Source organism: Aplidium turbinatum, chromosome 8, assembly GCF_918807975.1.
Source record: "Aplidium turbinatum chromosome 8, kaAplTurb1.1, whole genome shotgun sequence".
NCBI lineage: Eukaryota > Metazoa > Chordata > Ascidiacea > Aplousobranchia > Polyclinidae > Aplidium > Aplidium turbinatum.
Window position 1 is genome coordinate 8,160,827 of NC_137479.1, and position 23,719 is coordinate 8,184,545.

The 23,719-nt window shown below is 37.2% G+C and overlaps 1 protein-coding gene across 2 annotated transcripts in view; it reads right to left on the reverse strand.

Annotated features, from left to right (window-relative positions):
- The window catches only part of LOC145776405 (AP-2 complex subunit alpha-2-like), a 28,686-nt gene extending 13,295 nt beyond the window's left edge, over positions 1–15,391 (reverse strand). For both annotated transcript variants that reach the window (XM_082587806.1, XM_082587805.1), the window contains exons 1-14: positions 15,323–15,391; positions 12,067–12,135; positions 9,872–10,014; positions 9,254–9,447; positions 7,544–7,673; positions 6,953–7,084; positions 6,303–6,381; positions 4,928–5,078; positions 2,887–3,055; positions 2,431–2,568; positions 1,796–1,978; positions 1,233–1,457; positions 635–829; positions 157–252 (exon numbers count right to left, since the gene is read on the reverse strand). In XM_082587806.1, the coding sequence (XP_082443932.1) occupies positions 157–252; positions 635–829; positions 1,233–1,457; positions 1,796–1,978; positions 2,431–2,568; positions 2,887–3,055; positions 4,928–5,078; positions 6,303–6,381; positions 6,953–7,084; positions 7,544–7,673; positions 9,254–9,447; positions 9,872–10,014; positions 12,067–12,135; positions 15,323–15,389 (1,971 nt within the window). In that variant the 5' untranslated portion in view covers positions 15,390–15,391. The remainder of the gene's footprint in view (positions 1–156; positions 253–634; positions 830–1,232; positions 1,458–1,795; positions 1,979–2,430; positions 2,569–2,886; positions 3,056–4,927; positions 5,079–6,302; positions 6,382–6,952; positions 7,085–7,543; positions 7,674–9,253; positions 9,448–9,871; positions 10,015–12,066; positions 12,136–15,322) is intronic.
- Between the last annotated feature and the right edge of the window lie 8,328 nt (positions 15,392–23,719).

A 23,719-nucleotide genomic window follows, 5' to 3' on the forward strand; every position in this document is an offset into this window, starting at 1 on the left:
CAAAAGTTCTATCTTTTCGTTTACCAACGGAGTTTCTTTCATTGAGGCAAAGGGAACCAAAGTGAAAACTTAAGCCCAAACGAACCATGGTATCGTTAAACATTCAACAGCCAACGCATCCAACAATGTTATAACTTTATGAGGATAGTTGCCCACCGTGACAGCAGCTGGCTTCTCCTTCTTCGAATCGACGTGATTCTCCGAGTTCGTCTCCTTCGTCTTCTGCTTATCGTCTTCTTTTTCCATGGTAGCCTGACGCAAATGCAACTGTTGAATAATCTGCAGTTTCGAGTCATCAAACAGAATTAAACGTTTTTATGTTAATTTTGCCAGGGCTGTGTAGTCAGCCGAAAAATGTAAGTCCGACTCCTCGGTTTATCACTGGCCGACTTCGAATCCGGACACGCCAAACTCCCTCAGACTCCACAGCCCTGAATTTTGCTGCGAAAGGGGTTGGATCAACCACATGACTGTTGTCGCCTGACAAACAAGATATGAAAACATCTGACCTTCCACGCCACCAACAATACTAAAATTTTGAAACTAGGAAACGCCCTTTAAAGAACACTTGATAGAAAAAAGATACAACATCTTGAAAAATCGCATGTGGCTCAAAACGGACAAAAAAACTAACTTGCACAGATGAGGGTTTCTTCTTCTTTAGCTTGGCTAGAATAGAGGATTCACGTTCTGGGAAGGGAGGCATTTCTTCAAGAACCGTTGCCAAAACATCGGGGGATGTGATGGAACTAAGCTGGGAATATTCCAGTGCACGTTGTTGCAGTTCCACATCCGCGTTCCGGAGCTGGTTGTCGTTTTGAAGGACGTTCTGGAGATAACAGATCGAAAGTCTGGTAACGGGTCGTGGGGTCAAATGACGTAAAGAGATTCAATAAGAAAATTGGTGCCACATACTCAAGGTTAACAAAAGCCAGCAAAGCGGTCCTTTTTTAAAAACTAATTTCACACGTTTAGACGTTCAGGTTCAACCAATGTAAAAAAAAAAACTGATTTTCTTGCTGGTAACGACTTGCCTTACTTAAAAATGTACATCTAATTCAAAGGAACAAGTTACACTTTTCCCGTAAAAAATGATGCAAAATGATTATCAGTCATGGAAGAATGATGTGCGATTGTGCGTATATAACCACCTATTGCGGGCCTCAAATATTCATCTAAACATATTCCTACAAGTCCAAAACATCATCAACAACTGCGCAGAAGCCACTAACCTGAATGGAGGATTTGACCTCGGGAAAAAGGTTGATGAACTTGATGTAGGTGGAGAGAAGGAGAGCCCTTGTAGCGGGGGTGCACAGGTGAAATTTCGAATGGAGAAGATTGAATTGAATGATCGGTGAAGAGCGAGCGTCCCCGGCAATCAAGTTGCCAAACTCCCCTAGAATGTATCCTCCAACTTTCACCATGTTCTCGTGGCAGGCTGGAGCTTGAAGATTCTGAATAAAGAGAATTTTTGAATCAAGTCGCTAGTAACACTGCCCCCTTCAGAGTTGAAAGACACATTTTACCTCCAGAGAGCAAAGACACTAAACTATAGAGTACAAACCAAAGATAGAATTACTTTCCGAATCTCCCGTCTTCAAAGACATGCAGATCATGCAGTCGTTTGTGAAATTAACCAATTGCTGGCAGAACGCCTTAAAGCATCATAATAATGTAAAAAACGTATTGAAAGAACCCAGATAGCAGATTAGTCGTTTTTGCATTGATTCAGTGTCTGCGGACGTTGAATCAATGCAAAAAAACACTGATTTGCTGTCTGGAAAAATTGTACCTCGAACACTGTCTTAGCCGCATAACCTTGAGCATCATCTCTGTTGATCACAATCTGTATGACTCGATGCCACACCTCCTCGGATACGTAATCTCCGGCTACACGAATCAGCTGGAGTATCGTGTCCACGTACCATGTGTAGTCGGATGCGTATTTCTCCGACAATATTGCCACTTTCAGAACCTGAGCGGAAACAGTGCTTCAGAAATGAAGTCAGTAAATAAAAATTCAATCATCAACGCTAATGCTTATTGGATCTGTTTAATAACATTGTGCTGGGCTTGACAAGAGAGGACGCGTTAGACAGATCGATGTGGAGACAGGCTGTGAAGGCGATTGCGGTACTTAGAGGTGAACCTGGCCATCCTCGGTAACAGGGACATTACCGGATTAAAACTGGACTACTACTACATCTGATTATTTTCACTGATGCTTCGTAGCCTTTTCGAACGCATGTTTTTGATGAAAAAACGAGTCACGTGTGTCTAAGATTTCATTTCTTATAAAGGAATATTTGCATTGTCTGCTACACTTCTGGGAGGCATTCATCAAACCGCAGAAAAAAACTAAAATGTGGTTTGTTTTCAATGGTTTAAAGCAAACAAGACAAGGACAGGAAAACTTCAAGTACTCACCATCTCTTCTCTTATGGCGTAGTCTGCCTTCTTCAAGTAAGTCAACATTTCCGCCACAATCTCTTCAGCGTTGCTTTTGTCGCACATCGCATACAGGAGGTCTACTGCCCTCTGGCGAACACTGACATCTCTTTCAGTCTGTTCGATTTAAATAAGTTATTTTATTTGAAATGAAACAGAACTGTTGAATTGGTGCTATTTTGGCTAAACTTGTGAAAAATACTGTTTGAGAAGTTAAATATATGCTGAACTATAAATCGCTCCAATACAGCGGAACGAGATCTATCAGGCAAAACGAAATGGAAACTGCTAAAATGAAACGAAATTGCTGTATGTTTTCCACTTAAACTTTAGATGCGGCAAACGTTTGGCAGCAAAATTGTCAGTAAATCACGTCAATGTTCAGTGAGGTTGGAACGATAAAAAGTTTAGTCAACTTCACACTCAGCAAATTACCTTCAAGGCATTTATCACAGTCTCCCGGTGCTTTTTCACAGCGTCGCTAGAAAACTCGGATCCTGCCAACAGACACATGCTCTCCAGCGCCAGGTAGCGGAGATTCGTCTCCCGGTGTTGCAAGAACTGGCCCAACTGGTTGCATGCGCGAACTAAAAGGTTTGGCTCGCTGCAAATGAAAGCAAAAGCTAAGAAAGCAGAAGCATGAATACATGCGCAATATCAACCGGGGTCTCAATGGGTAAACACTCTCCTCTGAAAAAGCGCCGAGATCAAAGCAATGGCGTTCTGCTCTTGCCACGAACAGAGGTCCAACACATTTTCAAAATCAATTCTCCAACTAGAGGGAGCAAGTGGAGGGAACAAACCAACAAACCTTTAACCACAAAAAATAAACTAGGTAGCTGGGCCTTGCTGGATGAAATATTTCACTCCACACTGAATGTAGGCTACAAGGCTGTGATGGTGCCAAAATTAGCTTCAGAAGAAGCTTTCTCTGTCCACGAATAAATATTCACATAATCAATCAGTCATCTCACTGACACGGATGACATGACGTCGTATAAAAACAAAAAATAAAAACCATACAAAATTCTGCTTATGACCACACAGCACACACATCTCCAATTCTCCAGACAGCAAAATCCGTCATTTTTACATTGATTTAACGTAGCTGCGAACGTTGAGTCAATGTAAAAATTACGGATTTTGCTGTTTGGGTAACAACAATCAAATTATCATTTGCTGCCAGCGCAATGGCAAAAAAAGTGAACCAGATCACGTGACAATAGGAAGTGGTAAACAACAATCGATAGAATAGTGGTGAAAACGGAAAAGATTACAAGCTAGTTACGTTTAGGAGGATGACTATTTCTGGAGAGAGAAACGGCTAATAACACAGCGCATCACTAACGACAACACATCGATAACAAAACATAAATATTTTCTCGGCAACATTGTTGAGTTGATGATGCTTGAAAATTGTGATCTCAAAAAGTGTCAAAAAATGGTCTTCCAGCAAGTCAGATTTCAGAAGTTTGAGTTCATGATGCTTGTAAATTTAAAATTTTACAAAGTGTTATTAATTTTTTTTTCCACCAAGAGTCAATCTTATGTACAGTAGTTATGAAGTATGTGTTTCTGGCGTGTAATGCCGTGTCCAGCGTAAATAAACGAGTGTTCTCAAAATGACGTATCGCACAAACACGGGACGACACGCATTGTTCCTCGGACTGAGTGCGATATCTGCTGAGTATTCAACAAAAGCAAAATCAAGTGCCATTCGTGCAAGATTGGATACAGCATCGGCCGCCAAAGTCATGTTGCGTTGAATGAAACTGGCTACAAACTGAAAGACAAAGAGTGAAAGAGCCGAGTCACATGAGCAGTAAAAAAATCGTTGGATAAAAATAAGAGAAAGTCTTTTGCAAACGTATATGTGCCGGTGAGTTCTTTGATTTCTTATTTCAAAACAACCGTTCTTCGAAATCGCATTTACTGTAAGCCACTCGAAAAAGTGATCAAAACTATAATACATGTTACCAAAAATAAAGTCAGGAACACACAAACAAAGAGGAAAAGAACATGAATAAATTGTGCTAAAGCACAATAACACAGTAGTTACTCCAAAGCAGCCTTGCGTCAAACAAGCAATAATCAAGCATGGTAACTGACCGTGGCCGTTTAGCTTCAGTTCCGATAAAAAATGTCGCTGTACTCGATTTTAAGTGAAATTGTCAGAGTGTGCTTACAGAGAGCACTACAATGTGCATCTGTGCATACAAAACAACACTTATCAAAAGTATAAAAACAGTGGAGTGGTATGGCGACTGTGATGTTTCAACAACCTCACGTATTTAGTTGTATTCCAACCTTCAGCTTTTCAACAATACATTGACTGTACCAGGTTAATTCAATCTGGTCAAGGTACTACATTCATCCATTTATTATTTTTTCTTTCTTTTTATAAATTCAACACATTTCAACTCACTTGACCACCGTTGCTCTATCAAGAAGCTGTTAACATTACCACAACACTCACCTATCTATGTGTATGATTAGATTGATGGCTTCAAACAGGACCGCATTCTTTGAGTTGGAATGTTGAACTTTCTTCGACTTGAGGGGCTCTTGGCATTTGTTCAGAATAGTCTCCAGGCATTCCACCAGTCTCCCTCGAATTGCCGGCTCCTCTGCGCACAGAAAAAAAGGTTTTGTGACTTCCTGATTCAATTATTGTTCAATTTTGTTAAGAACTGACCGCAAATCCTCAGAAACACCGAATACTTAATTCAGCAATGCACTTTTACGACCTTAATTTTAAACTATAGTCTCTGACTCTGTGCAATTACAAACTAAATGTAGAGAGAAAATGAGTTTTTCGTAAAATCAACTCTCAGAACTAAAACAAAAGGCATTATGAAGGCTTAAAATGCTCAAGTACAACCTGTAAGCGTATAAGCGAGTTAGTACTGTACAATGTTTGAAATGTGGGCATTCCGAAAAATGTAGAGGATTTCCTAGACTGCTAGAAAAAATAACGAAAGTGTTTTAAATCAAGTTTATCAAACAAAGAATCTACTGAAAAATATCAAAGAAAAACAATTTCAATTCCTTAGACACGTGCTGCGAAAAGGAAAATTAGAACATCTTTCTCACAGGACAAATTAAAGAGAAACGTGCCCAAGGCAGACAAACATTAACCTATTTAAACCAAGAAACCGACAAAACCAACATACATGTAATAGCAAAGACAGAGAATGTTTCTCGGCAGCCGATTTGTAGCAAGAATTGACAGCGATAGACACGTGTTTCGCCCATGAGGCTGGGCTCATCAGTATCGCACCGTATTCTGCCACAAATTTATTCGACCACCGCTTTACCAGTCAGTTTAGGTGGTCGAATAAATTTGTGGCAGAATACGGTGCGATACTGATGAGCCCAGCCTCATGGGCGAAACACGTGTCTATCGCTGTCAATTCTTGCTACAAATCGGCTGCCGAGAAACATATTGTTGATTGGATGGTCTGAATGGCTAGCGTGGAAGCTACACCGTTATGGTTGGCGAATCGCAACTGCTCCCTGTACTAGTGAGTGCTCAGCCTTGTGCTGATAGCCGGGAAGAACGCCCCTTTCTTCACAAAGACAGAGAATCTTGGGAACTTTTCATACAGAGGCCACCAGTCAATGCTTTAAATCAAGTACGATAATGAGAGAATAAGACCGTACAACGACAGATAGTAAATAATATTAATATTAACACACAAATAATGCTCTGTAAAACCACATAATATTGCCTGTAGCAAAATACAGTCATCGAAAACATATCTTGACTTCAGTTAAAATACTATGTTCCATCGACATTGAATGGATGTAGCAAATGTATGTGTGAATCATAATGAAGTAGGTTCGCTCACCTGGAACTGGATAACACTGCAAAAGTCTCAATAACTTCACACTAAGCCAGGGAGCAGGCACAAAGTAATAAGTATAGTCCTGGAATGAAAAGTTTGTATCACAACAGGCAATGACATGGCCTTGTTCAATGTTCATGTCGAACGTGGTATTATAAAGAATTGCGTACTTAAAAGTAATAAAGATATTTTCAGTGATTAAAAGTGAAGCAAAAGTAGTGACTAGTGATAGTTCAAGTAAGCTTTGAAATGTGACAAACCAAATGATATAATAATACATGATATTAAAAAACATATTATATATATATACTTTTTGTTTCACCTTGAAATAGCAACGCAAGCACTTAAATGTTCAATGCAACCACACTAAACTGCTTTTAAACAATGCTAGTTTTCTGAAGCAAGTACAGATGTATAGTTTTTGCTTTTGTGTTGTCATCAAAAACATTTATGTTACTTCAAGCAGACGCTGCCTACCAATTTATAAGCAATCGATAGAAAACCGCGACCAAGGTATATGACACGTTGATTAATCAATTCGCTAAATCGGTCGATCTTCAATCACATACCCATCAATTCAGCGTCTGTGGACGTTGAAACGAAGTAAAAAGGTGGATTTTGCTAACTGGAAAGATCGTTAAGTGAAGCAATACCTGCAAATCGTGATAAATCGAAGTGACTATCCTGCTTAGCCTTGAAACCGCTAGAGTGACACAGCCCCGGTACTCGGCCGGACTGTGCTGGGCGAGGGCGTGGATCAAACTGGTGGCTGCCGTGACCACTCCCTGGAAAAAAACACGCACATGATTAACATAATATGTTATAAAGGGGGCAAAAAAAATGTTTGTATTTATAAGCTGTGCAGAGCAGCTTTCATTCACTGGCGCGACACAAGCTATGTGACTCTATATTATACCAAGCCTACCGTCTCCGCAAGTGAGTGAATCAAAACTATAAATAAGAAAAAGAAGCTTTTTTTAAAGGCTACGTGATTGTTATCGAAAAGGCAAAGTTTTTCTAACATCGTGTCACTGCTAGAAGATGCACCACCTGAATCAAATGTAATTACATTCTAGTAGCTATATATGCATAAGCTTCAAAATGCAAATCCCGCCGTATAGCGTGCTTAAAACCATCTGACAACCACAGATCTTTTAACGCATTTATTTTCTTTAAACATCTGTCGCGGAATCAAGCTCAAGGGGAAAATCTCGTATAGAGCATTGCAGTTTTAAGTGCCGTACCATGTGTTGGTCGTTGAGCAGATGTATCATTTGAGAGGCCCATTTTGCATGAGCCATTGACTGGGGTGCAGTTCGGAAAAGTCTCAGGAGACAGAGAGACGCGCTTTGCTTGACAGATTCACTGGTTTGGCTGAGAAATAAAACATGTTGTGACAATCGAAAAAGGCATCACCGGTCAGGAAATTTATCACAGGTGTGAGAATTGCAGAGAAAGCTGATCCTTTCCACTTTTGGCACACATAAAATTTTTCATATTACATACATCAATTAAAAAAAGTTAATTATAATACATGATATAAAACGAGCCTAAAATGGCAGATCTAAGAACAATTTGTAAGCATAATGCTAAAAAAAAAGATCAACACATTCACGGTTTTGTAATACAACTCATTTATTGCAGATAAACTTCAAAATTGTCCATCGTAGTTTAACACTCAAAAACGACTAGGCTAAGCGGTAGCCACTTTAACAAGTCGAAATTCTGCCACTGAAATTGACTACAATGCAAGCGCCAACCAATCAGAAAGTGTTATAAGAGGCTACCGTCCAATTGTGACTCTTCTAGCACTCACCCAGAGAGTTAATGCTTGTTTTGAACTTTATTTGGTAATTACAGAAGAAAAAGAGCAATAGCAGTGGTGAGAATCGAACACGCGTCAATGAAATTATTACTTTCTATCCCTAACCCTAACCCCTAAGCCAACCAGCTGACAAAAAATCAATCACTTAATTTGCTTTCTATGATCTTCTTTTCGCCATTTTTTACGTCACTTAAACCGTAGCTTATGATTGGTTGGCGGTTTCATTCTAATCAATTTCAGTGGCAGAATTTCGACTTGTTAAAGTGGCTACCAGGCTAAGCAAGCAAACTAGGCAGTGTAACAGCGTTGCCAGGTAATCCTAAAAGTTTTCGAACAGTACTAGCCTGAAATTTGGACAGTTTAGGTAGTTAGTAAAAACTGCTTTATTTGTTTTAAAAACATTGACACAAATAAATGTCCGAATCATTTGCTAGCCGTCGAAGTTATGCCAGTTCATCGTTTTTTGTCCGAGTTTTAGGCCATCTGGCAACCCTGGTAATCAATTAGTGATCAAAATAAAGAGCTTGCTGGCTGTAACAACCGCATTATCATCTGAACTACAGGCTAACACAATACCAGCCATCTTACAAGACAAGCGCGGTCAAAGTGAAAAACATGCGAGTTACTGAAGTGCGGCGAAAGGGGAAATTAAACTAACAAGGTGCAGAAAGAAATTATCATTTCAAAGCACAACTAGCAAAATTGGACTCTTTTACAATGTCGATAAACGTTGAAACGATGCGAAAAAACACAATGTCTTAAATATAAACAGTTTTGAGATTCTAAATGCACTCCAATTGATGAGAAAGTACAATCCCGGGTGCATATTAATACAACAAAAACGAGTGCTGTTCAAACTAAAGTTTGTAGGAATAGCAAAACGTGTCATTTGACAGCGTACAGTTCTATGGCACAGTTTCGTTGCAGAGTGATGTCAATGTGACCAGGTTTTCTTAGTCACGTTGTGTAATGTTTAAATTAACAGTTTATTTGCAAATGAAACAAGCTTTACCTTTGTTAAAGAAAATTAAAATCAATAGATAAGACCAGGTTTATCATGGAAACAAAAAATCTAATAAAAATGCGAGTGTATGCCACACAAGTAATGCAGAGCAATGTCACAACTCACCCAGAGACGAGGAGTTTTGGTACTTCTGAACCGAATGCTTCAGCCATTTCCACTGAACCGATGTTGGCAATGCAGTGGAGAGCAAGATTAACATGTACTGGCTTAGGAGATGAAATGTCGTTCTTGATGTTTTGGACGATCAGTTTCATCAAATCCGAATTAGAACTCACCAAGACAGATATGAACAGGTAGCCCTGTAGAGAGCAGAAGGCCATAGTAAGTGCATAGTAATAAAAGAAGGCATAGTAAGTGCATAAACGCGAAATTTGTATGAAATTATATTGCGCTCAAGCCATAGATGAAATATATATATAATGCAACTTTTATATTACAACTTTCCTTGTGAATTGAACAATAATTCATCGCTTGAAAAGCCGCCATTTGACTTTAATACAGATTTTAAATCGCAAAACAAAAAAAATCATTCAAGATGCCGAAATTAAATGCAATGCCATGTATACAATGTTTAATTACGGTACTGGTAAGTACAAAACCGTGCATAGGACTTCTTTCTGTCTTAATTGCGTAGCCCAGTACCATCCTAAGCACGCAATGGTGACAGATACATGTATAATTGCATATATAATATATTAATATTTTTGCATTCTATGCACTTACAATTTGTTTCTCTGTGTATTTGTTAGAACTAAGAAGATTGACAGCTTCCATATGGCCGAAGTCAATGTCATGGCCGAGAAGAAAAATAAACAGTAACTTGCAAACATATTTCTTCTTGCTGTACCCATCTAGTGTTTTATCTCCTGTAAAATGAAATAAGCTTACAGCGAATAGAAGATGTATGGTATAGGATAGGCAATAAACGGATACAAACAAAATATACTTAAATAATAGTCTTCAATGCATTTTAAATGTTTCACAAAACCCTGGACCACAAAGCGTTCAGAGAGTGAAAGTAAACTTTAAAGGAATTCCAATAAATGTCTTATTGAAAAACAGAGCTGCAGTGATAAAAGTTAAGCGATCTTTTCTTTTCAAATGATGATTATCCTTACTGTGTAGTGTGTATTCACAAGCTGACCAAGTGACCAATGACCATGGGTGCTCAAAATTATTACAGAATGGCAACTACGCTGTGATATTTATGGCAATTTGTTTAGCGAGCCTGTATTGGTGTGGAGACTTTTAATCACAGGCAGTTTTTTATATTATATATCATACTGTATGGAAGAAATTACATCAGTTAGCGGTGACTGTGAATATAAATTCTTTCTGTACAATTTTATTTGTGTTCAAAACATTTTATATACAGTATACTAAGTGAAGTTAGCACCGCACTGCATTGTGAAAATTGCCGTAAATTTTCGTCTTTGCCACGACATGCACAAAAAATACGGAAGTTTCCAAGAACAAACCCTTCTAGAGATAGGCTAGTATGCTTTGAAACTCTGCAGGGCTGAACTATAGATAGCATTTGACAACTGCGCCACTGCCGGCGTATTAACTTTTGGCAGCATTGTACAATTTTTCATTGTCGTGAAATGCATTTTTTCTTATCAAGGTTGACAAAAATCTGTCTTGGTAAAATTTAAAAACCAAAAATGTAAAACCACCAACACTTTTATGACTTTGTTGGTGGTTATGTTAAATTCAAAATTCACAGTGTTTTCCTGACTAAATTGGAGGCTTGTACACTTGGCTTGGATCAAAAAAAGCTAATGTTAAAAAAATTTGTGCTTTAAGTAAAAATCCACCATATTAGCTGCAGCTAATACAATTAATTTAATTTATTAAAGAATCTGAGAAAAAGATAAAAATTTAAAAATAAAAATTTATCTTTAAAAATAACAATTGAGAGAATTTGTGTTCGAAAAACAGCATGTTTATTTTATTTATACAAATATCAATTGGAATGGCAAAAACTAATAATACAAAAATTTTGCAATACTTCTGTCAAGGGCATGTGTAAATTGAAGGTTCTTTACAACTCATGACTGAGAAATCAGAAAAAGAAATTGCTTTTGTGTGCCAGCACAACGGCAAAGAAATCAGTTAAACATCAAGAATTAATGACTTCCTGACACTACATTCGTTGCAGCAAAGACGTTTTGCCAGGAAATACATTGCGAGTGACGTCAGAACACGTTCTCATTTGCTATGGTTCTTAATAAATTCTTCCAAATGCCAAAAGCTTTCTTTTCAAATTTCAATCATTCCTGTCACTAATACTTGCTCATTGTGCAAGTATATATTGCTTGACTAGTTTCAGTGCTTCACAGACCAGTTGGTGAAAAAACACTTATGTTAAGGTATCAGATGACACAAACAAATGCTGATCTAGAAAAAAGCAAGTTTCACCAAAAGATTTAAAACTAATGGAACACAAAAAGTATGACAAACACTTGAACAATAGAATGTTTTAAGCTTGCAACTATATCATATACAATTATATATAAATAAAATACATGGAATTATGTTTACTTTTCCATTTAGCTTGTTTTCCATCAGCATCATGTGTACATGTTTAGGTCAAAAAAATACATACACATCTATACCGCAAAATAGAGAATAAATATATAAACCCAGGTCCCAGTTAATGGGATGATCAATTTTACAAGCATTACATTCAACTGGAATCTGTACTGGCCCAGACGTTTAATAAATTTGTTTATGAGATAAAACAGATATATACATACTGTGACAGTGGTGTGGGTAGCAATTTAGTATAACACAAGTTTGCAGAAAACACTTTCAGATCACACCACACTGCAAATCAACAGTTTAAAAACCCACAAACGAGCTGGAAGGTTACAAAATGCAGAAATAAATGCAGTAATAATAATGTTATAATTCACCTTTGAACTTTGATCGTATATTTGCTAATTCTTTATTAATTCGTTTGCATTCAGCTTCTTTGCTCTTACCTTCAAAATAAAATAATTTCTGATTAAATTATGGTTATTTATCAAGATTAGCCCACCTTACTCTGTAATTGTTTAAGTCTAGGTTACATATACTTTGAAGACACAAATTCTATTAGCCACTTGTGGACGGAGGATGTATATATACGCGAGAGAAAAATTTTGCAATAAGATAGATGACGTGTATATATTCGCATTTTGATGACTAGACGTGGTCAGTTTATATACGCAAAACATTCAGCAATTTTTTTATTTTAATATTGGCAACATTATTATGAGGAAAGCACCAAATTGAAAACCTATTTAGAAACAAAAATACAGTACAGTAAAAAAATCTCTAAATTAATCTCGTTTCGTAGGCTAAGTGAAACAAAAATACCCGACGACCTCAAGTGGTTAAAAAATATATGTTAATATAAAATAATATTAGAGAAATAAAGCAAAGTAACTTCAGCGGGTTTAACATGATGTATTACATACACAAATATAACATAATTAAAAATAAACTCTAACGTTTTCGACACGTACATGTGTCCTCATCAGGAATTACATATCTGCAATATACATAAAATGAAAATTGTAAGGTAAATTTGACTTTGCACTATAACTGTAACTGCATACTAACGACACTCCAGACTGAAAAGCACAAACTGAACGAGTGACACAGGAATGATTACAAGTAAATTATACGGTGGAAAACAGATCACATGAGGTGTAAACTACAGGCATTTGACAAACAATTAGAACACACACAAGAGGAACGATGAGCCACAGGCGAATAACTGGCGGTTGAGAGACGGATTTTTTGTTTGATTCTTAAGGCTTCCACGATCTCAGTCTGAAATTCAGATCTGCCTCGAGAGATGATTTTAAATTGGTCGATCGATTGATCCAGTTTGTGCTTTTCAGTCTCGGAATGGCCCGTTTCGGTGAGTCCGATCCCTTAACGGGGGATTTTTTCAACTTTTTTTTTTAATTATCGGGTACCGTAGCCTAATTATCATTGCCGTTTTAGGGTTAGGGGTTAGAGGTTAGGAACTCACCGAATCGGACTCACCAAATAGTAGCAGACCCTTCAGTCTGAAGTGTCGTTAGTATACAGTTACAGTTATAGTGCAAGTCAAATTTACCTTACAATTTTCATTTTATGTATATTGCAGATATGTAATTCCTGATGAGGACACACCTACGTGTCGAAAACGTTAGAGTTTATTTTTAATTATGTTATATTTGTGTATGTAATACATCATGTTAAACACGCTGAAGTTACTTTGTTTTATTTCTCTACGGTTCAACAAAGCAAACTCTCTACCATAACTTTAAAATATTATTAATAAAAAATATATAATGTATTATATATATATAAACCGTAATGCAGAAAAAATTTCATCATAGCAACACAATAAGGTGGGTCAAAAAAATATTTAAAATAAAAAAGAGGGAGTTCTAGAATAACATTTATCGTAAAATTTTAAAAGTCTTCCTCAAAATTAGAGTTGTAGTGAAGTTCAAAAACCATTTGCTGCTGACTTTAACAATATGATGTTTATGTTGTCATGACATGATCAACTGAACATTTAAGGTGCTCTACAAACGCAATATCAAAAGTAAACATTTTGTAACTTCAAATATGCAAAATAATGGTTTGATGTATAGCCTATATGTAAGCTATTATACAGCATACATCTACTAATCCTGCTGATTTCAGAATTTTTTTGCAGCTCACATGAACATATGCATTGTCATTCATTGCAAAAAACACACATTTTTGTTTAGCCTGTGAAGGGTGCACTGCACAGTGTGCAAACTTGTGCAATGCATATGGTATCTGAAAGCTTAACTATCAACTCCAAATAAAAGTATATATATACAGGCCTCGAAATTTGTACTTTTTTCCGGCGGTCAAGCATGTCATACCGGACTGGCCCTTTCAGCGGACATTTAATATCTCAACCGGACATATTTTTTGCATGTAGATTTTGCACAAAATCACACTACAGTATTGTGTAGTCGTGTTTGTAGAAGATTTTCTACAACAGAATAACTCTGCAATGGTTGATGGCTTAATTAACCGACCCTGAAGTATACAGGAGCAGATTGCTTGCAAATAAATCAGTGCGTTAATGACAGTTGTGTAATGACCCAATAAACACAATTGAAAACAACAATCCAAATTTCCTTATTACAAAAGCAACTACGATCACTTATTCCGTGGTTTTCGCGTTATAGAATCGTTGTGCCAAGCGATTACTGCCGGCGCGGGGTCGTAAATCTCCAGCTCAGGATCGTCCAGACAAATGTGTAACGCAATAATCCTCATTGTTAAAATTAGAATACATATCCTGCAGAAAAGTTCAGACAACTTTATTTCAAGGCAGCATTGCAAGGCGTTGAAATGATGTAAAAATGGCTACTTTTGCCATCAGCTCGTTAACCACGCCAGTCTAATGTGATCTTTAAAGCAATTGCCTGTACTATTATTGCTTCAGCTCCGTATTTGTTCGCGTTAAACAAACAATTGTAACAATTCAAATTTAAAATATATTTTTGCTGCATTAGCTCTATTTTTGTCAAGAATTTTGTGGCGGTCATTTATGACCGACCAATGAGTCGCCTTCGGCAGACATTCGAGGTCATTCCGGAGGTCATGTCCGCCATGACCGCCGGAATTTCGAGGCCTGTATATATATGATTATATGTACGGTACACAACACATGATTTGATACCTAATGATTCTGATCTGGAAGTGCAACAAAGTATCTTATAAAATGCAGAAAAAACATTAGGTACAGTAGCCGATACATTTTGTCAAGTAACAACAATATAATGAAAGTAGATTACAAAACCATTTTTGATATTTGATAAGGAACTTCTGCCAAAGCAAGATGGATTTATTCAATACCTCACCAACATAATGTATTTATATATCTTATATATATTAAAACAATGAAAACTATTAATACTACAAAAAGTGCTCAATGCCAAGCAAAAAGGCAAAGCAGAGCGAATTAAATCAAATGATTGATTCTATTTGAATAAGACCTTCTGATGATCCGTTAGGTGAAACAATTTGTAAAGGCTTCAGATAGTAATAACTACATTTGATCTTATATATATTATATATAATGCGTAAATGAAATAAATAAAAAACACAATAACAAATAAAAAATTCCATTCAACTCATACTTACAATTTCGAATATCTGAAATAAACACAGCCAGACCTCGCATGGCATCACCTCTGGATACAGCAGGCATTTCGAATTATATGAAACTCACTGAATTAAACGTTAAGGAACACTGATAATATAATATGAAACAAAACTGCTAAAACATAATGTGCAATATTATTCTGAACTCAAAAAATTAATAAGAAATGATCTTTACAAATTCTTGGACAATTTAGAGATAACATGTGCAATTTGTGCATATGTACAATGCTTAACATTAAGCAAAATATTTAAAAAAAAAATGAACTTTGCCAGAATATTAGAAAAAGGATGCTTCCCTATTTGGTCCTCTGAGAAGATCAACAAAAAAAATAGAACAAAGCTGATGTCGCTGATTGGAGTTTCCCTAAAACATTTTAAAATGTTTCCCTCCACTTCATTGATACGAGTAAGCAATGGTACTACCTAATTTTAAAATTTTTAGCCTGATTGCAACAAAATATCTAGCTCAAAAGTTGTCCAACATTATATAGTTTGTGCAAAATTGAAGTAATCAAAAGGAAAAACCATTAACCAAAAATAGTATTTTAGTCTATGTTTGAAATGAAGCAAATTAACCAACCGTTACAATAGGCCTAACCAACAACTGTTAAAATTTTCCGACACTTTAGACACAAAATCCATGGGAAAACTGTAGACTGCAACTCAGTGAAATAGTTTGATTTTTGGGAAAGAAAAGAATGAACCTGCGTGAATATTTTTAATTACAAAAAAGTTTGCACACCAATGCATTCAAAAGTCATCTAAAGCAATGTCAGATATTGCTTTAAACCCGTTGTATGTTTAAATAGGCAGTAGACAGTATTAACTAAAATATACTTAAATACTAAAAATAGGCCTACTGCAGTAAGCTATATTTTCAACCCTTATTACAACCAACAACAAATAGGAAACCAAAACAAAAAACCCTGCATAAAAACATCTTGAAATATAACATATATATAAGTTTTTTGGGTTCCTATAAATTTTCTTATTGTGGTCTGTGATCTCATTAAGGATGTTGTTTTGAAAATTTCTTTCCTTGTTGCCTTGCTACTGTACCTCTTTTTTATGCGCAAAAATCTGCTACTTTTGTTTCTGAAAGGCGCACTCCCCATCAAATTGCTGCCTCATCAACTTCTATGCTCTAAAATGGTTTCTTTCGACATTTTCACTTTTCTTAAAGTTTTTGTAAAAGTTATCTCTTTGTTTTTTGGGAGCTGTTAAAACACAGTTGGTTTGTGTTCTACTGGAGCACAAAACGGACTTTGAAAATATTGATTGATTGAATCTTTATCCTCGGACTGGGAAAGCTTCTTGCAGAGCTCAATCCTGGCAGTTTCGCTTACTTGTAGAGGCTTTGAATCACTGACGCAGGCCCGGTCACAGAGATTGGCAGAGTGAAGTTTCAGATTGTTGAAGTCTTGTTGCAGGGGAATTATTCCATCCATTAGATGCCGCTGAATGGAGAGCAGTCCTTAACCCTTTGAAGGTTGGGGGGCTGTCAATTCAACTTTTTTGTATCAACAGTTGTATATATCTCTAAAACCACTGAGGCTGCGACTACGAGATTTCTTGACTTTTCCTAACTTTTATTCACCTATATTAAGCTGAAATTTTGAGCAAATAAAGGTTATAAATTGAGAGATATAAGGCATTTCTCAGCACATCCTCTGAAATATTTCATATTCTATTGTTCAAAATTTTACCACAAGCTGGATGAAAATAATTAATTTGGCCCTCCTAACTGTTTCACAAGGTCAAGGGAATTGGCTGTTTGTATGTAAAAAAATTTCACGCTACAATTACAGTCATAAGTCACCTCAACATTTCAATGTATATGAGCAGTTCTAAAATTCGGGTGCAACCTACCGTAATTTGTACCATGAACAATTCGTACCGTCAGTTCGTACCTTGAAAAGACCGAGAGAAAAAATTTAAAAAAAGCCGAAGTTGCTGATTGAAGTTTTTGCAAGGTTAGGTATCGGTAGTTAGGGTTAGGGTATCGGAGTATCGGTTTGGTATCGGTATCCGCAAACAAACAAACTAAAAGGGTGCAACCTAGTTCGTACCATGAACAGTTCGTACCCTCAGTTCGTACCCTGAAAAGATCGAGAGGAAAAATTAAAAAAAGCCGAAATCGCCGATCGCAATTTCATAACACAAAGCCAAACTCGCTGATCGGAGTTTCCGCAAACAAACTCGAAGGTTAGGGTTAGCGGAAACTGCGGAAAAATGAAACTGCGAAAAAATATTTGCGGAAACTGCGATCAGTGAGGAGAGAGAGAGAAACCTTTTATTTTGTCTGCTGCAAAAATAGGGTTAGAGTATAGATTATGGCTAGGGTAAAGGTTAGCGGAAACTGCAGAAAAATGTTTGCGGAAACTGCGATCAACGAGGGTTAGGGTTAGAGAGCATAGATTACTCAATTGTTAGAGTTAGGGTAAGCGGAAACTGCGGAAAAATGTTTGCGGAAACTGCGATCAACGAGGGTTAGAGCATAGATTACTTTATGGTTAGAGTTAGGGTAAAGTTTAGCGGAAACTGCGGAAAAATGTTTGCGAAAACTGCGATCAGCGAGGGTTAGGGTTAGAGCATAGATTACTTTATGGTTAGAGTTAGGGTAAAGGTTAGCGGAAACTACGGAAAAATGTTTGCGGAAACTGCGATCAGCGAAGGTTAGGGTTAAAGCATAGATTAGTCTATGGTTAGGGTTAGCAAAAACTGCGAAAAAATGTTTGCGGAAACTGCGATCAGCGACTTCGGCTTTGTGCTATCTTTCTCATCTTTTCAGGGGGAAAATTTTAAAATGTTTGCGGAAGCTGCGATCAGCGATTTCTGCTTTTTTTAATTTTTTCTCTCGATCTTTTAAGGGTATGAACTGAGGGTACGAACTGTTCAGGGTACAAACTAGGTTGCATCCAACTAAAAGATCAAGAGAAAAAAATAGAACAGTGCTGATCGCAGTTTCCATTTTGCCGCAGTTTCCGCAAACATTTTAAAATTTCCGATAATGATCCTAAGGGTTTGCCGAAGTTGCTGATCGCAGTTTCCACAAACATTTTTAACGGGGAGGGTTGATCAGAGTTTCCGCAAGCATTTTAAAAGGGTTAGAGTGTTTCCGCAAACTAAAAAGATCGAGAGAAAAAAATAGAACAAAGCCGAAGTCGCTGATCGCAGTTACCGTTTTTCCGTAGTTTCCGCAAACATTTTAAAATTTCCGGTAATGATGCTAAGAGTTTGCCGAAGTCGCTGATTGCAGTTTCTGCAAACATTTTAAAATGGTTAGGGGTTAGGGTTGATTGGAGTTTCTGCAAATATTTTAAAAAGGTTAGGGTTGATCGGAGTTTCCGCAAACATTTTTTGTTTGTTTGCGGAAAATTTTAAAATGTTTGCTGAAACTGCAATCAGCAACTTCGGCTTTTTTTAATTTTTTCTCTTGATCTTTTCAAGGTACGAACTGACGGTACGAATTGTTCATGGTACGAACTAGGTTGCATCTCTAAAATTCACTTCTAGTTTAAATTTTCGGATATGCTCAGCGTGAATAATTTTACAAAGTGAATCCCAAATTTTGAAACCGTGCCTTAAAAATAACAGATATATCACTCCTAAAGCATAAGAAAATATGACAGCCCCCTACCCAAAACTGAGCAAGACTCCAGGGGCCCAACCTTCTAAGGGTTAAGGTGTGTTGCTCAAGCGCATGCCCTGAGAGTCAAACCTGGTGAAAAATATGGTGAAAGAATTCCTTTATAAGTGTTGTGGGTAAAAGCAACCCTTAGGCTTATCATGCAACATTGCTTCTGGGGGAATATTTTCTGTAGCAATACGGTAACTTTTGCTGTACGGTATCCTCTGCACATACAGTAGAACTCGGTTAATCCGGATTCGATTTGACTGGCGATTCCATCCGGATTAGGCGAAGATCCGGATTAACCAATGACGGTTCTATCAAGGCTTGTTCATTTGTACTTCCAGTTTTATCCGAATTAGGCGAAGATCCGGATTAACCGAGTTCTACTGTACATCTCCGTACTTACGTAGCCAACCTTTTAGAGCAGTAGGCCTACTGTATTTTACAAATTTAAAAAAATCATAAAAATAGGCCAAATTTAAGTGAATTTGCTAGGCCACTGCAAGGTTAATATCAGACGATTACGGTTAAAAGTTAACCAAATAGTAAAAAGAGAACTTGTCAAAGAAAGCCGGTCAGACGATCAACTTTAATTCCAAATCGGCTTGACCTTTGACGTTTTAGTTTCTGGCAGGGCTTGCTTTCGGCATTCGCCTCACCCCAGTGATTAGTTTTAGAGTTTCCAAGTTATTAAAAACAAAATTGCAAATCGTTAAATTAAAAATTCATACCCAAACCACAGTCTCTGACTGTGCCCAAACAATGAAATACTTCGGTTTGGTTCAGGTTGTTTTTATTTCTGACCATTACAACGAAAAAAATATAAGCCAAACATAGAAGAGGTCTAGAAAAGGGTAGAAGCAAATGAACGTGGACGTTATAACATGCATGATACCAAACCAGAACAATCAGGAATCCGTTTAAAATATAGCAAGGTCGCAACACCTTAGCTTACTGGTTGTAGGACTTGGAGTTGTTGGAAGAGGGTGCTGCCTGAATTGCTGTGTTATAAGCAAAAAGAACATAAAGAACTAAACACTATTGACACTTTTCTTTTGCATGAAAATACTTGCTTTCGTAGCCTAGCCTACTCTTCAACATTCCGCAAAAAAGAAGAAGCTTCAAATTGTCAGCCACCCTCAATGACCTATTTTGATAGCGGATAGCGGTACCGCACGCTACTTTAGCCCGAGTAGCGGGTAGAGCGCTACTTTTAAAGTAGTGGATTCTCACCTCAGTTTAAAAACAGCAAGACTTCAACAATCGGAACTTTCAAGCTGTGTAGTGTGTATTTGCGGGGAGGGTCACCAGTCCTCACACCCGTTGGTCGACGTTGCTTTATTTGCGAGAGTGGGAGCTCCCGATGTTGGAGTGCTCAGCAAAGGCAAGTCTACGTGCACCGATGCCGGTACGCAAGCGCTTGACTGTCGGGCCCGGTACGCAATTAGTTTGAAAGTTATTTATTCAGTATTGTTTTGATCCGAATGTGTTTTCACCATGCTAATGTTGTTTTGTTTTTTTCGGTGTAATTTACCTTCTTGCTTATGCTGTTAAACATCGGTATCGGTATATAACGTAATTTTTCAAATGACAACACAAGTTTGTATGGAAATGGAGCCTACATAATAAAGGGACAATCATTTTTAGACCCAATTGATTTCCATGCTGATTGGGGCAAAACGTGAATCGAAAGTGCCAAAGTAGGCTATTGGCAGTAAAATAATCGCCCAATTTGCTCGACAATAGCCTATAGCTTACATCATATTTAGGAATAGGCTTTGTAGCAACAGATGATAGGCTACTGATCTACCAAAAACGTGATGTGTCGTTTAGGGAGTTATGCCGCGCGGCCCTCAGCATAAGTGAAAATCGACTAGGCCTACTTTAAAAGAAATCCGCTACCCGCTAGGCTTACTGCTACTCGGGTTAAAATAGCGCGCGTTACCGCTACCAATCGATAAAAGTAGCGAGCTACCTGCTATACAACTATTCTGGCTAAAGTAGCGCGCGCTACCTCTAAGTTACTTTTCCAACTACTTTCTTTCATCATATCTTGAAATGACACAGGAAGCACTTTGTGATGTCGAATTGACCTTGAAAACAAACGATATCATTCGTTTACACAGCCATTTCAAAGTAGCCTAGTTATAGAAAGCACGTTCTTGGTGAAATTTATTGTTACGCATCTTTGAAAAACACGGGCATTTCAAAATGCGAGTTGCTGTCTTGCCTGCTTTGGCTTCAGCACGTTTTTCCAACGGAGAAAATCTCTCTATTGCAGCATTAGAAGAAATAGGCCCAGACAGCCACTTTATTTGGTCGATCTTTACCAGATATGGGCCAGACAAAGTGGCTGTCTAGGGGAATGTTGTAGGCCTACAGCATTTAATAAAAAGAAGATATAAATCGGCACTACGAAAGCTAAAGGACGTGCTGTTGTCTGAAGAAAGGCCTCCACAATTGAATTTTCTTTCCGTACCGAATTTCTTCATGTAATGGCACCAACGTCCAACAGTCCAACACACAAAAAAAATCATCCAAGGAGTCGTGACTAGTGTTGATGACACTTTTGTCGATATCAAGCAAGTTGAATGATTTCTGCTTGGCTTTTGTCACGCTTTGTTTCCATAAAAAATCTCTAAAAATAAGTCATTTTTTTACTTTAAATTGGAAAGTAGCGGGTGTACGACTGAAAGATATGTAGCGCCTCTCCGCTACCGCTGCATTGAAAAAAGTAGCACCGTTAGTGCAGTCGCTACTTTAACAAAAATCTAGCAAAGCTACCAAAAAAGTAACGCGCTACTGCCCACCTCTGCAGCTCAGTAATGACTCGATGAAAGTTTCAGATCCAAAGAAATATTTATATTCCAAAGATAAAGAGATTAGAACAAAGCTGAAAGAATTGTTTGAAAGGAAACGAAGCAAATTAAGCTGCACAAAACTAGATGTACAAACACTCACAAAAATACAAAAACTTTAGGCTATATTGTGTATTCTATGAAGTAGCGCTAAAAATTGCAAAAGCTTAAAAACCACGACCCGTTGGTAAAATATCAGTGAAAGACTGATTGTGGATTTGCTCATTGTAGACTTATGAAATTAAGATTAAACTTATTATTGTCAGCTTTTTTTTCCTTTGAAATGTGTGACCAATACGCCAAAGGGCAATAATAATAATAATAACAACATTTAAGTTATATAACGCCACATCCACAGTGCAAACTGGCGCTATACATGACGATGGTGATAAAATAATAACTTATCATTACTTATGGCCTCTTCCATAGGCCTAAACTTTTAAAACTGATCTAAACAAATATAGGCCTAATGAAAAAAATAATTTTATTGAATAAGAGGTGGGCTAAGCTGATCGACAAAATGTCAACGAATTCAAAGTTGTAAAAAACTGAAAATTAAAATGATCGGATTAGCAGTAGGCTATCTCTGCAAAGCTAAAAGCTCAATCAGGTGTTTGGGACGTGGATTATTCGGTTTATTCTTGCGTTGTTTTGTTTTTTTGTTTGTTTTTTTCAGAAAAAATATCGGTATAGTGTAACAATAACTTCAAAAAAAAAGCTGTGTGGTACTCATAAAAAATTTGAATTATACAGATGGGCCTTTTTCGACCCCCCATCGCCCCGGTGAGGCTTAAAAGTTCTCAAAACAAGAAACACTTTTTCCGGTCTCTGATGCCATTATTTGGTTGCTCAGAAGCTATCCAGTATCAATGACACCATTGATTCTAACAAATGACAACGGGTTTAATTACATTGGTGGAAATACGACACGAAGCATACGTAAAATTAAGAGTATTGCCTTACTATCGTAGTGTCCAGCTGGTTTTGTCCTTTCATTTGATATATTTTAAATCCTTTTTTCTTTCATAAAGCGAAGCCAACAGCCTTTGTTATTTCATGTCACCTTGATTAAATCAGATCTTTAAATTTAGTTTGAATTATTGTGAGAGGCACAGTGCAGCACAAGTGGTTAATTGAACGTCATATTGAGTTGAATCAGAAAGTTTTTTAGTTGAATTTTTTTCTGTGTTAATGAAATTATTTGAACAAACCGAATAAGATTTTTTACAAAGTTTATTGATAAAAAAAGAAAAAAAATTGAAAGCGTTTCTTGATTTAAAAAACTAAAAATTAAATTCATATAGTTGGCAGGACAGGGAAAAACATCTTATAACTTTCGGTGGCTGTGTACTTTTTGCTAACTAGTTGGAATAGAACAGAAGTCTTCATTTTTAACAAGCAAGAATCTAAACTGTGCCCATTATAATCTCATAACTGCAGTTAAGAATAAACAACCGTAAAATCGTATAGCTTACTTCAAAGTAAATTATTCAAAGTCTCTACGACTGACAAAAAAACTTGTAACGGCGAATGAAGTTACTTTTTAAGGTTTTAAGGGGGAGCGATTGCACCAATTGCACCCCTTTAGAGCTATCACTGGGTAAGCTTAAGGACTAAGTTGTGTTGTGGTCTTTCTGGGTACAAACGTCTGATTTGATTGCTCGCATGGTGTTTTACATTTTTGCGTTCTCTTCTCAGTCGGCTATAAATTGCATGACGTTTAACATCACTTTCGGTGAGTCTACTACAGCAGTGCAACCGACTGCAATATTTCACTTCGACTTATAAATACAATTGTTTGCTAATAAACTTTGTAAGGAACAAACGTTGTGCAATAAGCTATAGGCCTACACACGATCGCTAGTTTTGAAAGTTGCATGCTAG